Source organism: Macaca nemestrina, chromosome 8 (assembly GCF_043159975.1).
Source record: "Macaca nemestrina isolate mMacNem1 chromosome 8, mMacNem.hap1, whole genome shotgun sequence".
In the NCBI taxonomy this organism is placed as follows: Eukaryota; Metazoa; Chordata; class Mammalia; order Primates; family Cercopithecidae; genus Macaca; species Macaca nemestrina.
Window position 1 is genome coordinate 69,849,787 of NC_092132.1, and position 18,172 is coordinate 69,867,958.

At 35.1% G+C, this 18,172-nt stretch overlaps 1 protein-coding gene across 6 annotated transcripts in view; it reads right to left on the reverse strand.

Moving 5' to 3' along the window:
• Window positions 1-1,571: 1,571 nt before the first annotated feature.
• The window catches only part of LOC105483565 (hepatocyte nuclear factor 4 gamma), a 156,524-nt gene continuing 139,923 nt past the window's right edge, over window positions 1,572-18,172 (reverse strand). For all 6 annotated transcript variants that reach the window (XM_011744451.3, XM_011744448.2, XM_011744449.3 and 3 more), the window contains 7 exons: window positions 16,871-16,977; window positions 15,184-15,339; window positions 12,284-12,371; window positions 9,704-9,856; window positions 9,340-9,576; window positions 7,906-8,028; window positions 1,572-4,451 (listed from right to left, as the gene is read on the reverse strand). In XM_011744451.3, the coding sequence (XP_011742753.1) occupies window positions 4,330-4,451; window positions 7,906-8,028; window positions 9,340-9,576; window positions 9,704-9,856; window positions 12,284-12,371; window positions 15,184-15,339; window positions 16,871-16,977 (986 nt within the window). In that variant the 3' untranslated portion in view covers window positions 1,572-4,329. The remainder of the gene's footprint in view (window positions 4,452-7,905; window positions 8,029-9,339; window positions 9,577-9,703; window positions 9,857-12,283; window positions 12,372-15,183; window positions 15,340-16,870; window positions 16,978-18,172) is intronic.

Here is an 18,172-nt window from a genome sequence, read left to right on the forward strand (position 1 = left end):
TAGAAAAAAAAAAAAAAAATTTCCCTGGGAGAAATTCAAGTGATTGACTGCAGAAATTAGCATCAATAAAGAGAAGTTGAATGTTACTAGCCAAGACTATGGGGAAAATATCTTCAGGGCATTTCAAAGATCTTCACAGGAGCACCTCCCATCACAGGCCTGGAGGCCTAGGAGGAAAAAAAAAATGGTTTCTTGGGTCAGGCCCAGGGTCCTACTACTCTGTTCAGGCTTGGGACATGGTGCCCTGTGTTCCATCCACTCCAGCTCTAGCCATGGCTAAAAGGTACAGCTCACAGCTCAAGCCATTGCTTCAGGGGGTGCAAGCCTCAAGCCTTAGTGGTTTCCATGTAGTGTTGGGCCTGTGGGTGCACAGAAGACAACAGCTGAGCTTGGGAGCCTCTGCCTAGATTTCAGAGGATATCTGGAAATGCCTGAATGTCCAGGCAGAAATCTGCTGCAGGAGCAGAGCCCACATGGAGAACTTCTACTAAGGCAATGCAGAGAAGAAATGTGGGGTAGGAGCCCCCACACAGAGTTCCCACTGGGGCCCTGCCTAGTGGGACTGCGAGAAGAGGTCCACTATCCTTCAGACCCCAGTACAGTAGTTCCACTGACAGTTTGTACTGTGTACCTGGAAAAGTCACAAACACTCAGAGCCAGTCCATGAAAGCAGCTGTGTGAGGACTCTACCCTGCAGAGTCACAGGAGTAGAGCTGCCCAAGGCCTTGGGGGCCCACATCTTGCATCAGTGTGCCCTGGTCATGAGACATGGAGTTAAAGGAGATTATTTTGGAGCTACAAGATTTAATGAGTATCCTGCCTGGTTTTCAACTTGTATGGGGCCTGTGGCCCCTTTGTTATGGCCAATTTCTCTTATCTGGAATGAGAACGTTTACCCAATGACTATATCCCCATTGTATCTTGGAAGTAACTAAGTTGTTTTTGCTTTTACACTCTCATAAGTGAAAGGACCTTGCCTTGTCTCCTATAAAACTTTGGACTTGGACCTTTGAGTTAATGCTGGAATGAGTTAAAGATTTGGGGTAATTGTTGTGAAGGCGTGATTGGTTTTGAAATGTAAGAAGGACATGAGATTTGGGAGAGGGCAGGTGCAGAATGATATGGTTTGGCTCTATGTCCCCACCCAAATCTCAAGTCAAATTGTAATCCCCATGTGTCTAGGGAGGGACCTGGTGGGAGGTGATTGGATCACGGGGGCAGTTTTCCCCATGCTGTTCTTGTGATAGTGAGTTCTCACAAGAGCTAATGGTTTAAAAGTGTTTGGCAGTTCCCCTCTCGCTTTCTCTCTCTCCTGCTGCCTGTGAAGAAGGTGCTTGCTTCTCCTTTCACCATGATTATAAGTTTCCTGAAGCCTCCCTAGCCATGCAAAACTATGAGTCCATTAAGCCTCCTTTCTTTACAAATTACCCAGTCTCAGATAGTTCTTTATAGTAGTGTGAAAACAGACTAATACAAATGACTATATAAAATATATCATCAGTGTCTGTAAAAATATGAAATCATTTTTGAACACTAATGAAGAACCTGGTTTCAGTGATTTTTTTTTTTTCCTCAGTTTTTATTTAGAAAGTTTAGTGAAACAAATGTAGCGTCACAGTTTAGGAATACTTTAATCTCAGTATAATTTAACATTGTAAAAAATCTACTAATTTTTGATTTCCAACAATAAAATTTATAAAAATAATTTTACATTTATAAAATGAATTATTTCACAATAAATTATTCATTTCTATTACCTGAAAAAAGTTGAATACTATATAAAAGTGATAACTTCCCTTATCAATATTTTGAAAATATGCTGAAAACATCAGTTCCTTTTTTCCAGCATCTTTGGCAGTTCAGTATATAAAAATATAATATTATAAATCCCCCTGACCATAGTTATTGAAGCAGAATCATTGCTAATAATTTCAAAGACATAGCTGTTTTAGTAAATATACACGAATAAATTACAGGGTTCACTAAAAATGAATGTTACCGTTCATGCTTTAAAAGTATTTGCTATGTTCTGAATTTTTGTGTTTTCCAAAATTCACATGCTGATACCTGGTCCCCAGAGGGATGGTATTAGGAGGTGGGGCCTTTGGAGGGGGATTCAGTCATGAGAATTGGTACCTTTATTAAAGAGACCCGAGAGAGCTACCTTGTTCCTTTTATGTGTAAAGACACAGCTAGAAAATGCCATGTATGATCCAGAGACCTAATTTGTTAATTCCTTAATCTTGGACTTCCCACCATTGAGAACAGTGAGAAATGAAATTCCATTATTTATAAGCTGCCAAGTTCACAGTATTTTGTTACAGCAGCCTGCACAGACCAAGGCAGTATTTTGTTTTAATATCTTCTAAGGGAATATCCCCCCCAAAGTAAACAAAAATCTACAAAAGTTATTTGTATGATAAAAATCAAAAACATTCTTATGCACGAAATAGAAACTACAGTAAATTTTCAAAAACTAAGAGTTAAAAAACTCCCCCATATGATATATTTTACAGTTTCACAAGGGTACCAGGTCTTGAAGGAATTTTATTAAATCTATTAAATCATAGATAGCTTTTAATAATCATGTTTCTACTTGAAGAGTTCAATTTTACTTTAAGAGCTAATAAGTTACTTAATATTACTATAAACTTTTTACTTACAGGGTAAGTGGGATATATGACATCATAATCTTAGACATTTAAAAAATCCTGAGAAAGATTATCTAATTCAATCTTTTACAGCTTGGGATCCTCTTTTTCAAAAAATATTATTGATAATTACTGAACCAGTTTTTCCAATTTTCCCTCTCCTCAACCAGAGACGAGCCACTGCCTCATGAGGTGGCCCATGCTTAATTTGTTTTAAAATAAATTCCAGCTTTAAGTGATATCAGAGAGTTTAAGGCTCCAATGAACTGTACTCCTCAGTCTAGAATTTGACATTTGGTACATCCCTGGGCTGCTACATTTTAAAGAATCTGCTAAGCCAGTCATTTTGCTTTGTTTTTGTTTTCATCAAAATCTATGTGGTGAATCTTTTATTTTCTCTAATGTTTTTAAGGAAAAGTCTTGTTAAAACTACAAAAGTGGTTTCTTATTCTAGGCGCAACAATTTTACACTCACCGCTTATCAGTAAATATATATTATAGGCAATATGATGAATAGTATCCAATCATCATTCAACTGCATATATTTAAAAACCACACTATGAGTAAGAAGTTCACATTTTTCATTCCACACCAAAGATTCATTAAGTCAACTAGACCTGGGTTTGAATGTGGTTCTCTCACTCGTTAATGTTGGTGAACTTTTGTTATGTTCCTTAAACCCTCAAGCTAAACTTTCCCTTATTTATAAAAGAGAGAAAAGGATACCTCTCCTACAGTGTTATTGTGAGGACTAAATAAGGAACATGGGTGGTAGATGGCTAACGTGTCCTCAGAATCAGCTCTCTCAGAGTGGCATGGCTTTGGCTGACACAGACTTTCCACCTATAGATAACTCTCCTGGCCACCCTGGGAGCCAGCTGTGGGCATGTGCTAATTTCTAGTCAATGGATAACTATTTCTAAATTGTTTCAGGAGAAAGAAATAGATGCCTCTCTTGGTTTAGTCACTGTTTTAGGGGTTTCTTTGTTACAATTCACCCTCTATCCTAACTGATAAAACCAACATGCTTTTGCTTACCATACATCTTCAAATAAAGTCAGATTCAAAAAGTATCCAGTCGTCCTTGGAATGGTTCTTTGTATTTTTCTAAACTTAAGATAGGAATATTTAACTCTGAAGCAAAGAGTTGCTTCTTTACCACAGAATGTCCATAAGAGATTCTTCTTGAAAAAGATACAGCCTATTCTACCGCAACTGCTTTATTTTTCTAATCTGCAAGTTTATAATTTATTTTTTAAAATTTAGCTCATTTTATATTAAACCAGGATTTCTGATCCACTATTTTCAGTCAAAAATGAACACTTTGTTCTGTATCACATCACAATAAAGCAATTATTTACAAATTTAAATTAACATTAATAAAACAAATGAAACTCGTACATAAGATTCAGTTGGTTCGGGCACAATGCAGGGGCAGTTGGAAAAAATACCCTATATAAACATCTTCAAACTCAGATACACATTGGTTGCGTGTGAAAGTTTTACGTAGTAGCAACAACAAACAGAATGAACGTATAAACAAGAAAATAGGACACCATGTTATAACAGCACCATGAAGAAGCCTTGGCTAAGAGTTTGCCAAAAGTGCTATCCTGAGATATTTCAACATCAACAACTTTTCACATTTATGTAGTGCCGTTCTGAAGTAAACACGTTTTCACAATTGCTTTTGTTTGGAGAGATGCTGGTGTGAAATGACTGATGCTTGGTTTGCAGCTATTTTGTACTGTTCTTGCCCAGAGCCTTGTGGTGGGGAAGGGAGTGGGGTTTCAGGAGTTGCTGAAAAAGAATCAGAGAATTGAGTGTGATGGTGGCAGTCAGCCTTCCCCACCCCATTAAACCCTACACAACACCAATACACATTAGCATGATCTAGCAATGTTTTAAAAAGATCCTATATAGAATAGTGATTTGTAGAATGTATTATTGGCCCATGACATACTGTTAGAGAGTACTCTTACCTTACCTCCCAAATAACATTAAATAGAGGTCATGTTAAAAAATTTTTTTCATAGTCACTTTAAGGTGTTTCCTGCCTTTCTTAAAAGCATTTATAAGCATTTGATTCTCTAATAAACCTACCAGGAAAAAAGGCAATGAAAAGAATTAACAGAAGGATAGTTTTCTCAAATATTAGAAAGCAATGTTTATAATTTTTACCATCAAAATTCACATAAAATAAAAATATAATTCAGACATATTAAATGACATAAAAAATTAAGGTTAAGGTACTTTATAAATGTTCTGAAATCTAAGTTGTAGTCAAAAGCATCTGAAAACTACTGGCTTTTTTTGCTTCAAAATTATTCTATTACAATCGAGCTTGCCTGTCCCATCCCCTTTGATGCAAAGAGCAAGCCTGAGTAATTGAATAGAAAGTAATTGAATACAAAAAGATTGAATTGAATGTAAAAAGTTAGTTTCAAAACTTCATTGTCTAGAATAGTAGTTCTTTCCATTGTAAAATGTAGCCATATTATAAAATAATCTAGGAGTTATTCTGTAATTTGTAGAAACTTGAAATATTTTAGTACTCACGCTTATTGTTACTGGATTATTCCACATAGTAAATAGAACTAACAGAAAATGTTTGATGATCAGACTGAGGTTTTGTAAACTTTATAGCTTATGTCTCAACAGTTTTTAAAAATTATCTACAAAACAAGAACAGCCTCCTTCTGCCTGGTGTTCATTAATACATTAGCTTTATATTATTGTTAAGTATGGATTAGCAATTACTCAGAAGCAAAATTTTTAAGTGCCATTTAAATGACAAACCAATATCAAAATCTGCTTTTAAAATTATTTCTGGCTATTTAGACTAGATCTAAGACTGCAGTAGCCTTCTCTAAAAGACCAAGAAAATATGCATGAACTTAACTTTTGGTTGTGTTTAATATCTTGCTTGCATAAAATATAAATTATTTCAAATGAGGATAGTAAAGCCAAGTTTTCTTTTACAAATAAATCCCACAAATACTATGTGGAAAGAACAAGAATAAAAATGAGTGTAACAATGTGATTTTTAAAAGACTAGGGTCAGCAAATATGTTTTTAAAATACTAGAATACTAGCCCTTAAAAAGTATTCAACCACCAGCAGAACTGTCCAACTCTCTTGCCAGTTGATTCCTACACTGCTTAATGTGTTGTTAATGTGTTTCATTTTGTGAGTTTATGAATAACTGATCTTTAAGAGACACAACTCCATAAACTCTCTAGTATGGTATTAAGCTTGCCCCTCTCTTTCTGCTCTTGATTATCTATTAAATGAAAACAGTAAGATCTATTTTGCAAGGATGGTCCCAAATAATGTCTTTCAAGTACATTGGAAATCCAAGATTATGCGATAGTTTTCTATAATTTATATTTTTCCTAACAATTTCATTTCTTTCTCTCTCTCATATACTCAAAGAATTTTGGTTTCAGATACTATTTACACAAAGATCTACCTATGCTTGTATCTAAAAGACGGCATGGTAACATGAAGTTCTGTGGCCTCTACGTTCCCTATCAGTGGCTAGAAGTCAGGTGGTACTTGGTAAATTGTTGCATTGCATACAACATTTGGGGAAAAAAATGTTGTAGCTAGCTATTAAAGACTATTGTAAATTCAGTAAGCAATAAGAGTATGCATAATAATTACATCACAATAACTCAAGTCATCTCAGTGAGTTAGTAGGTTTGGTGTTCAGAGGCAATAGATCGAAGGTAAATCTGGGATTAATTACATTAAATTCCGAAGCAATTAATCAGTTAATCTAGATATTTTATCAAATAATTAGAGATCTGTATCACCAGAATAGCCTAGAAAAATAAAATTATCATGAAGGTTATAATAATAGATTAACTTATCTACTAACAATCTCTATAGTATTTATATAGTCATCTGAGTTCCAAGGAGTTTTCATAAGCCACCCTCACTGCACAATTCTGATGTGAATGAATTCTAGTTACCGTGGCTTAAACAGCACCAGTCTGGCAACAACATGGTTCAAGTTTCAGTCACCATGGTAACTCACAATTAGTGAGTGATTTCATAAATACAGACTCCACTGCCAACTCTTCAGTCTGCAAACAACTATCTAAATAACGGATGCGCTTTATGATCAATGACTGATCATGTCACAATTTTTAGTCTGTCCATGATTGGTCACTGAGCATCTTCTATTCAGTTCAGGCATGGAAAACAAACTGCATGCAGTGGCTGTGTCACCTTCTTGTTTCCTAGTGGTAAATTCACTCACATTTTACAAAACTGAATAATTGAATTAGAATTGACCAACAACAGTGAAAGTGCAGAAAAGGAATAGAAGGTGATAATGCTGGAAGTGACATACAAATAGAACACAAAGGCAATCACAGAAGAAGTAGCTGTCCATGGGAATACTGCCGCTGCTGTGGTTTGAGTCTCTATGCAGTCAAGAACTTAGCAAAGGAAAACTTGTCCACATAAATGAGAAAGCTGGATGTGTCAAAAGGGGAGAAGGTGTCCCAAAAGAAGTGAACGCGGCAAAAGAAATTTCACATTAAATGAATTCTCAGAAACATGCCAGGACATTGAGGATACAAGGAATTAAAATGTTGAAAGCTGATCCAAATTTCCCAACGAGTAAAACTCATCAGGGCGTAGAAAAGATCCTCGCTTCCTAATGTAAGTTTTAGAAGGTGACAAGAACTGGTCAAACTGCGTTTCACAATTATTTTATAAAGAAATAAAACACTTCGATTGTCAATATTCCTAATGTTTTAATTACAGTGTACCAACTGAAATGTTTTATATTTAATTCTACAAAAAAAGTATAAAGATTACATTTCTTTAGTTTCCATAAACATTCAGAGAGTTCTTAATGTTTTCACAAACATTTTTGAAGGTCCCAAGCAGGAAATAATTTTCCCATTGATTATTAAGATTCCCTTGCGTGGTTTCAGCTTACATTGTCGTTTTTACGTCTCACACTGCCATGCAGAGCAAGGACTACTTGTATACTCTTTTGTGCTCCCCAGACCTATGAAGTAGAAAGATTTTTCTTACATTTTCATTTTAGGAAGCAAACTGACGTCTAGGGAGAATAAGTGACAAGCTGAATAACAATCTTCTACTGCTGAGTCCCAGATGGGAAATTACACCAAGTTTTTGCCATTTCTGGTTACTAATAGATTCTTTCCCACAATTCCACTTTTTCTCAGGTAATTAAGAAATATCATGGTTGAAAAGTAGCCTATATACTTACAGATCTGGTCTGCATGAACCAGTGTTGACATAGGACCTAAAAGTATAGTTTGCCCGGTTAATGGATCTTGAGACAAATGTGGATGCATTGGATGATGGAGATGACTACCGTCATTGGAAGCCCCTACAAAAGATAAAAAGATGCTGTGTTAGTGATATTTAATCAGGAACAGCAAGTTTACCTTGAAACAAATGTTTTGATTGACAGCTTAAATATTGCTATTTTTGCCAAGTGCTTTTTGGGAATTCAAAAACAAATTGACAGAACCACTGGCATATTAAGAACAATGTCAGCTTTCACTGTACATTGGCTAGATTAATGTTGCATCATATTATGCTGTATATTAAAAATGGACTTTGTGTGCCATTTCCTGGAATCATTAGGTTCGCTGCCTGTTGTTAAGGCAATTCCAAGAATCACTTACCTCAAGTTTATAGTATTTGGGATCACCGTAATAGCATGAACAACTTTCATTTCAGAAAGATATCATTAGGAACAAATTATGCACCAGAAAACTAAAAACAAATATGATGATTTTACAAGGAAATTTAATCTAGATTGGAATGCAAAATAAATTTCTTAACTTATTCCTGACATTTATTGCAACAATGAAATATCATTTTCCCTTTCTATTTTGTGTCAATTAATTGTTTCAGGAACACAATGTTCATTTTTAAGATTTTTTTAATATATATATTATATATATATATATATATATATATTAGGTTATATTGCAATTCCAGTATCCTTGAGGTTTTAAACAAATTAGAGCATGAAAAACCATGATATATTTGAAGAGGTCATAAAACCAGGAAATTTGTTTCTGTTTGCCATGTTTGGAAGGATCTGAAAATTTAAGTCAGAGGGACTGTGGAGTAGAGGTGGTGGAGGCTAATAAGAACGGGGGTTGAGGCCAGGCACAGTGACTCACGCCTGTAATTCCAGCACTTTGAGGGGGCCGAGGCTGGCAGATCACAAGGTCAGGACATGGTGACCATCCTGGTGAACACAGTGAAACCCCGTCTCTACCAAAAATACAAAAATTAGCCAGGTGTGGTGGCGTGTGCCTGTAGTCCCAGCTACTCTGGAGGCTGAAGCAGGAGAATCACTTGAACCAGGGAGTCATAGGTTGCAGTGAGCCGAGATCACACCACTGCACTCCAGCCTGGAGACTAAGCGAGACTCTGTCTCAAGAAAACAAAAAAAGAATGGGGGCTTGAATCCGTCCAAGTATTTTTGCCTCTCTGATGGGTCTTGCAAATTTTCTAAATGTAAAAACTTGAGTTCATTATGTCCTAGCAGAAGGAGAAAAGTTCAGAAGCATCACAGTGACTTCAATAGATGAATTAAATATGGACCAAAAAAAATCAATGGGTCAAACTTATATTTAGTGTGATTCTAATCAATAAAGTAGAAATTCTTCAATGTACTCACCACCTAGTAGCATTTCCTGAAGCAGGTTGTCAATTTTGACCATCCCAAAAAGTTTAACGAACTGTATTTGCTCAATCATTTGCCAAGTGATGCTCTGCAGCGTGGGCAGGAGCAGAAGCAACTCTCCAAACCTTCCCCGGGAGTCATACTGCCGATCATTAATGTAGTCCTCCAAACCGATCTGCACTTGGAACCTCATGTTCTTAATTTTTACTGGATCACTTAGCCCTTTTGCATCTAACCAAGGAATAAGAAAGGCAGCAGATTTAACGTAATTAGAGTGTGAAGACAATAAATATTCTAATCTTGAAAAGTAGTTTAATTTTTATTATATCAATTCTCTAGTGGAATTTTGAAAACCAACCTGGATCAAAAAATACAATTGCCTTTAAACAAGCATACTCATTGTCATCGATCTGGATTTCTTGAAATGGTCTAACCAGCTCATCTAGAACACGATTGGCCACACGGCTAATCTCAACTTCACAGCTGTTGCGGTGAATAACATAGTTGTTTCCTATGGAAGAGAAAACAACAGCAACAAAATAACCACCTGTCTCCTAAAATTGTCAGCATTGTTTAAAATTTAACAAACCTGTGTTTAAAATAGTCTACCCTTGAAGGAATAGTGATGTACTTTCTCTCTCAGTGGTGTTGTTAGTTATGCTGGAAAAACTCAAGCATGCTTAAAGGACGAATAACATTGATAATATGATCACATGCATTTTAATGGTATCAGTCACTTGTGATAACACAAAAGCGCAGACTAAATAACATGCTAATAATTGACAAGAGAAATTCTAAATATAATGATTAGTTTTTCTCTGTGTCACTCATCTATTAGAGTTTTATTCACTAATGACTACAATACAAACCCTAAAGAATCTTTCTTGTTTACAGTGGATTAAAAACAGCACTTTGACACTCTAGGCGTTCTAGGCATACACTATTGAGACAGTTTTAACACGTCTAAGTAAGGGAAGCTGATTTTTTTTTTTTTAATTAGCATGTGAATTCTCATGAGTTGCCTCTGATAGTATATTTTCTCTTCCTGGACTTCTTTAAATAGAGGTGGGATAACCACTTTATAAGGCTGACTTTAAGGGAGTTCAAAACTTGGGTGGCAAGCTAGACCACCTATTCCCTAAAGATCTTGCTAACTCAGAAATTCTCTGGCTATAATATAATGGACATTTTTATAGCCTTCAAAAATAACAGCTAAATTGTTATTTTCTGGTTTTATAAAAAGACAAATATTCTAAATTCTTTCACTGCAGGCAAAGACAATCCTCAGGGTAACAGCATATTCAACGGTACCCTTGCTCTTTCTTTTTTCTCCAGCTTTATGGAGGTATAACCGTCAAACAATTGTATATATTTAAGGTGTACAACGTGATTTTTTGTTTGTTTGTTTTTAGACAGAGTCTCTCTCTATTGCCCAGGCTGGAGGGCAGTGGCACGATCTCAGCTTGCTGCAACCTCTACCTCTCAGGGTCAAGTGATTCTCATGCCTCAGCCTCCAGAGTAGCTGGGATCACAGGCGCCCGCCACCATGTCCGGTTAATTTTTTGTATTTTTAGTAGAGACAAGGTTTCACCATGTTGGCCAGGCAGGTCTCGAACTCCTGACATCAAGTGATCCTCCTGCCTCTGTCTGGGATTACATGCATGAGCCACCATGCCTGGCCCAATGTAATGCTTTAATGTGTATCTACATTGTGAAATAATTACCATGGTAAAACTAATTAACATATATTTCAGTTCACATAGTTAATATCTTTTTTTGAGCTTCACTCTTTCTTTATGAAATGTTAGCTTACCTAATTATTCTGGGTAAACTAATTTAGAGCTAGAATTTATACAGTAGACATTTTGTTTTCTAGGTCTATTGCATTTAGGTCTATAACGAGAACAGTATTCTAGGTGTTTACTAGAAATGCAAGGGAGGTATTTAATAACATTTCAGGGCATAGTCTCCACAATCACATTATGTGGTTTAGAATCCTGGCTATATTCTTTACTAGTTTTGTGACCTTTGGTAAACTTTCTCTGCCTCCATTTCTTCACCTGCAAAATGGGCTGTAAATAATAGTACTAATCCCTTAGGGCTATTTCAAGGATTAAATGAGAGAATATATATATACATGTAATGTACTTAGACCAGTGTATTTACATAGTAAACCCGCAATAATATTAGATATTGTTATATTGTCTTCAATTTATTTATATTTGGGGCTAAAACATCTAGCACAAAAATAAAATAATCTAGTCATATTTTCACACATGCCAGAGAGAGGTAGAGCTAGTAAGTGTCAGAAGGATCTCAACCCTCAAAACCTAATTATATACATTAAGTAAAGTAGCAGGATTGGAGCAATTAATGAAGACAAACGTTTTTTCTTTATGTCTTCTCTACTCCACCACCCCACACCTATTATCCTTCTTTCACCTCTTCTAGCATTCCTGTCTATCAAAATAGTCATTACCACCAGTACTTTTTTACTTGATCATTTCGTAGCATATCATGGGCTATCATGGGCAATAAGATCATAGGTTGTAAACATTTTTTTTTAAAAGCATATAAAATAAAAAGCAGACTCTGAGGAAATATGAAAACACATTGAGACTCCATAAGGCAGCCATATAAGTCATTAATTATTCATTCTGATATAATCTGAACATACCTCAATATAATGTTTATTGAACAACATCTCTTTTTTATTTGTAAATTTTAATACTCCCTAATCATCTCATGGACTCTGAACTTACATACAGTCAAGGCAAGGAAAAATAAGGCCAAGTGAGGACACAATTAAATCCAACCTGTGAAGTGGCAGCACCATTTGACAGTGTCTGCAAATACTTGGTACATACAGAACAGACCCTGTATATTATTGCAAGAATAAAATATGCATAATTTATTCTTATATTAAAAAAAAACTTACCCAAAAGCAAAATATCTTTATACATCATGGATCTCTTTGTAGCTCCAAGGAGTAAGTGCTCCCCTGCGTGAGCTCTCAACAGTGCCACCTTAATGAAAAATTCTAAGTTTAACAATTAATTATAATATATAATGATTAAAAGATGACATGAGTCTTGTTAACTTACAGTGTTCTTTAAGCCTGGGACTTTTGTTGTTGTTGTTTTAACAAACTATAGCATTCATAGATATATGCCATCAGTAAACTTCCAGTTTTCTAAGTAGCATGTCAATAGAATCAACTTTTCAAAAATTTTAAAACTATCTAGCAAGTCAATACAATAGCAGCAGAAAAAAAAAGCTGAAAGTTACTGTTTGGAAGGGAAACAGAATCAAACACACCAGAGTTCAAATCCCAGCATGGCCACTTACTACCTCTTTAACCTTGTGTAAGTTAACCTGTGTGTTTGGAACTTACGCATTTGTTTTCATCTATAAAATGGGAGTAGAGATAAAAAAAAAAAGCTCAGCATGTACTCATGAGTACTAAATGATAAAACATATATAAAACTTAATCTCCTGCATGTAATAAACTAAATAAACAAAAGCAAAGCAAAGACTTGTTGTAAGGAAAAGATGGGAGGCCTGGGTTCTGCCACTTTCTAGATTGAACCCCTAACTCTTTGCAGTAAGCTCTCAACTAAGCTTCATTTGTACACTAGATTACCTGCTGGGTATCACCACCAGGAAGTATAGGAAGCATTACAAATTTAATACCTACCAACATAACACTTCGCCAGTATCTTCATGTAGTAAATGTCGCCATAATCCAAAGTGCTTGTTCACATCAAAACAAGAGACTATTTTGAGCCCTCTCTAACTCTACAGTAAATTCTAGTGCTGCTTCTCAAAATACAAGTCAAAGTGATCCACTTCTTTTCATCTCCATTGCTACCACCCCAGTCCAGGCTGAAAACTCTTTTAATGATTTCTTTTTGTCCCTAGACTAAAACCCAAACTCCTCAAACATGGCCTCGCAGGTGATAGGAAGAGTGACAGTGGGTCAGTGCTTTGCCTCCCAGCCCTCGTGTCTCTGACTTCATCTTGCAGCACCCCTTGTTCACATTGCTCCTGCCTGACTCAGAACCTTGGACATGCTGTTCCTGTATCTGGAATGCTTTCTTCTCAGATTCTCCTGTGCTTGGCCCCTTGACTTTCAGGATCTCAGGTAATAACTTCTCTGGTCCTCAGTTTAAAGTCTCTCTTCTCATTTTATCCCCATTCTCCAACAACTCATTTTATTCCATTTTATAGCATTTTATAGAGCTTATCTCCACTTAGAATGAACTTTCTCATAATTTTTGCATTTTTAAGTTATCCACCTCTCTCAGAGTGTACATTTATGAGAATAGTGAAGAAATCTGTATTTTTACTGCTAAATACCCACAGTTCCTAAAACTGAACAGTAATCTAATAAATATTCATTTGATGAATTTATTGAATGAATTTTACTGATCTAGGATTCAGTTTTAGAAACTGTAAAATGAAGATGATAACACCTGTCACCGAGCTCCTGAGATAATTAAATGAAATTATGTAATTTATAGTGCAACTGAAAGCTAATTTCCCAGTGCCTTATTCATAACAGACATTTACAAATTTGTGGCTAATTAATAAGTGTTATACTGTTAATATTAAAGAATCAGTTGGCAAATTAAAACTGTTTCTCACTGGTTACTGGATTTTAATTTCCCAATTTTTAAATCATTGTATATATAAGTCAGCAATTTCTAAAGAAGAATGATAATAAAAATATAAAACTGATACATAACGTAACCCTACTTATATTGCTTGGGGTGAGACTCGTAGGTTTTAGCAATTTAGCATTATTCACTCTGGCATAACCTTCTGAGCCATGCTATCTTTATGATATGTCAATATTCGTGACTCATACCAGGAAGGCAGTTACAGAGCCTTTTAAGAATTACTTCAGATTTCACTGTATTTTTTTTTTCCTGTCACCAGGTGAAATGCTCTCTTAAAAATAAATATACACTAGTACGACACTTATCATTGTTAACTTAATGTGACAGAAAGGGAATTTTTCAAATTATTTTCATCTACAAATATTTTATGCTACTTAGTAAGAACAGTTCAAAATGAATCTGAAACCGAAATACTTATCTTTATAATGCAATCAGGAAATTCAAGTTTCTAAGCACTTATTAAAATATTATAATGGATATATGACAAAATATGAAAATATAAGTATTAGTAAAAGATCATCTATATTTCCTTCTGTAATTTTATTTCTCTATAAATTTCTGATCATGCTTCTACAGACATTTTTTCTTTTTGCCAGACATATAACTTTTATACAATAAATTCTAGAATAAAACTGACAACATGAAAGGTAAAACTTTATGTTAATTGCATGAAGTACCCACCAAGACAACATCATAACCTGTGTGGTTTCTGTCTAGGAGTGACCTGGTATTTCTGAGGAGGTTTATATAACACCTTCAGTAAACGCCAATACACAACATCCACCATTTGCTTCCCAGACATTCACTCTTCTAATACTTTGTCTCACAATGACAGTTACATGCTATCTGCCTTTCTCCCTCACATAAGCCTTTTAAAATTCCAAAAGGGCAGAGGAGTGTTTTGTTCAGTTCTCGTCCAATCAATACATTTGCTACACCCCTAAAATAGAAGTCAAACAGTTGTGCCTCTTGATAGAACAAGGTGAAGGGGTAAGAAAACCGGTGAAGGGGTAAGAAAACCCAATCCTTTCTCATAATTTATCTTTTGTCAAATATAGTAATATAGCATATGCATTACAAATAAAATGGAAAGAACATAAACTTAGCAAAGTTCAAGAAGCATTTTTAAAGCACTTATAAATTTTTAAATGTATACCTGATCATCCAATGGTAATTCACAGAAGGCAGGAATATATTTAGCCCATTCCACCAAGACTAGGAGCTGCTGTTTCATAGATTCGCAGACATCACCAATACTTGCAATTTTCTTAACATTTATGTCAATGCTTGACGCAGGGCTTGAGACTGAGATCTAGCGTTAAGAAAAACATGATATTATCATTTAAAATTATAGATGGCCAACATTCCCGTTTTGTCTTTTGACTGTGACAAGTAAAGACCATAGAAGTATGCACTATTGTTGTTACAGTATCTTGACAAATACTAAACGTTTTAAATTGAAAAACAAAATACTGATTTAAATTGAAAAATAAAATACCTATCAGTTTACAAGTTAATTTAAAACCATTTCATTTATATAGCACCATCCTCTGGGAGCAATATCTTATGTTAGTGATCAAATCTGTACACTAAGTTTTACCCTGACTTTTGAGGAATTTTACAATCAAAATGGCTATATAAATAGATAGATACTATCCATATGTAATATGCTCTTTGATTTTATTTTGAATTAAAGCTGATATTTTCTTTAATCTGTGGAAGTTTATGAAGAAAATGTTTTCATAAAGATTACTCAGTTGGGGAGACAAGAAGCAAGAACTGTTTGTCTCGCTGCATTAAAAGGAAGCCCATCAAAATTAAATTAAGAAACCAATGTGTGACTCAGAAATGCCGAAGAGCTTAACATATAATAATACATTTGTAAGATTATGTGTAATTTTAGACTATATAAAAATATAAGCTAAATAAGGCTTTTCTGCTGAAAGAAAAAAGTCTAAAAGTTTTTATAAACTTATTTTTGAACATGCGTGTGAGTGTATCTTTATCTGTATTTGAATATTTTCTCATAGCTCCCCTTTAAGTCATTCTCTAAAAGCTTTATTGCCCATCAAGCAATATTCAAGTAATAATGATAACGGTGATGTTAACCTCATCATATTACCCTTGTGTTATCAAAAATGAAAGTAGTTGCACTGACTCATTATAGGACCTGATTAACTACTTGGCAATTTTATAATCTGCTTTATAATAGAAAAAAAATTAACATTTCTAATAAGGTCAATGCTAAAATAAATTTGATTTAAGGATTTCTTTATACGACACTAAATAATTTATTTTTATGTATATAACTAATGACTTATTTTTTTAACTGTAGAACTGTTATTGGATAAATTTAAAATAATAAAGTTTTCTTTCTTCTGTGTTTTCTGAATTCTGACTCTTCATTTAAATGTCTGTTTCCAAAGCAGGTCCCAATAATCCAGAAGTCATTTCCAATGAAAGAAGCTCCGATAACAAATCTCAACCAAACTCCCCAAAAGTCGTGGTAGCGGGTTGTACAGATTCAATCAATAAGATAAAACACTGCCTACAGAGCTTTGCGCTATTCATTATTTTGAATCAACCTTATAAGCAAGCTTTTTTTAAAACAATCTTAGACTGAAATTTATTTTATTTTTCCATTTAAAACTAATCCTGTTCAAGAATAGTCAAAATTAAGTCAGCAGTCCCACTCAAACTTTCAAAGTAAAACTCTTAAATGTATGTAGATGTAACTTATTTTAGTAATAAGCACATTTGAATAAACATATCATTTTAGCATGATGTCTACATGGACATCCGATTTTATTAATTAGGGTTTGATGCTGACGTGCCACAGGTACCTGGCGAGACCGAACTTCAGCTTGTGCCAGTGTGTTAATGGAGGGGATGTTGCTGCCATCAAATGTGCTTCTTCTGGTGCTTATTCTATCGCGTTCATTTTGTACAGCTAGAGGGAAAAAACAGTATTTATTGAGCACTTCTCTTTAGTGTATGTTAGGATGTAGAGTTTGAGGAGGTCTTTTTAAGTAAAAAATTGAGAAAGGGTCTTTCCAAAAGACGGTGGGAGAAAGATATTTTCATTCTGTACTACTCTCAAAAACAGGAATCGTCAGACTTGTCACTAGAGCTCATAAAACATTGCTGTTTGAGACGTCATGACAGCATGCATGTTAGAAAGTGTTGGCTCAGCCAGTTCTGCCATGCTGTATTTTTAATAGCGTGGTTTTCTATTCTCTCAAAGTTAATAAAACTGTAAGATAACTAGAAGAAGAGCATTGCCTATAAGATTGACCAGGTCAAAGATAAGAGTGTATTCACTATCAGAAAATATGAGTCATAGATTTTGAAACTTCCGTTTTCTCTTCTCTATAAAACACTAGCAAAAATGGAAAGTAAACTTATTTTAGTTACAATGACTTTAGGATTACAATATTATGATCTCTTATAAAACACTGTCCATGGGACAGTTTACCAACATTAATAAAGCAAAAATTGTACCATGGAGCAGTCTCTCCTGAGAAAATTGAGGTTTGAATACCAGCATTTTGGAAAGATGAAGAAATCCTATATATTATACAGGTTTCTAAGAGAGAGCTAGATCTGCTTCTTTACTTCAGAAAAATAATAATAATAATAATAATAATAATGTAGTTCCCCAAATCCCTTACTGAAAACTGCATTTTTAAATATAAGGAAGACTGACAGGGAAAATATTAACTCACATGTTTACCATACAGAGAATACAATCATGCCAAGTGTGGCTCAAGCCTGTAATCCCAGCACTTTGGGAGGCCGAGGTGGGCGGATCACAAGGTCAGGAAATCGAGACCATCCTGGCTAACATGGTGAAACCCGGTCTCTACTAAAAATACAAAAAATTAGCCGGGCGAGGTGGCAGGCGCCTGTAGTCCCAGCTACTCAGGAGGCTGAGGCAGGAGAATGGCGTGAACCCGGGAGGCGGAGCTTGCAGTGAGCCGAGATCGCCTCACTGCACTCCAGCCTGGGAGACGGAGCGAGACTCTGTCTCCAAAAAAAAAAAAAAAAAAAAAAAAAAGGAGTGAGTTGTCTGTAAGTTGGAGTGAATCAGTAATATTTTATTTTAAAATCATACTTACTGGTAGCTTGCTCTTTTTGTTTTACAG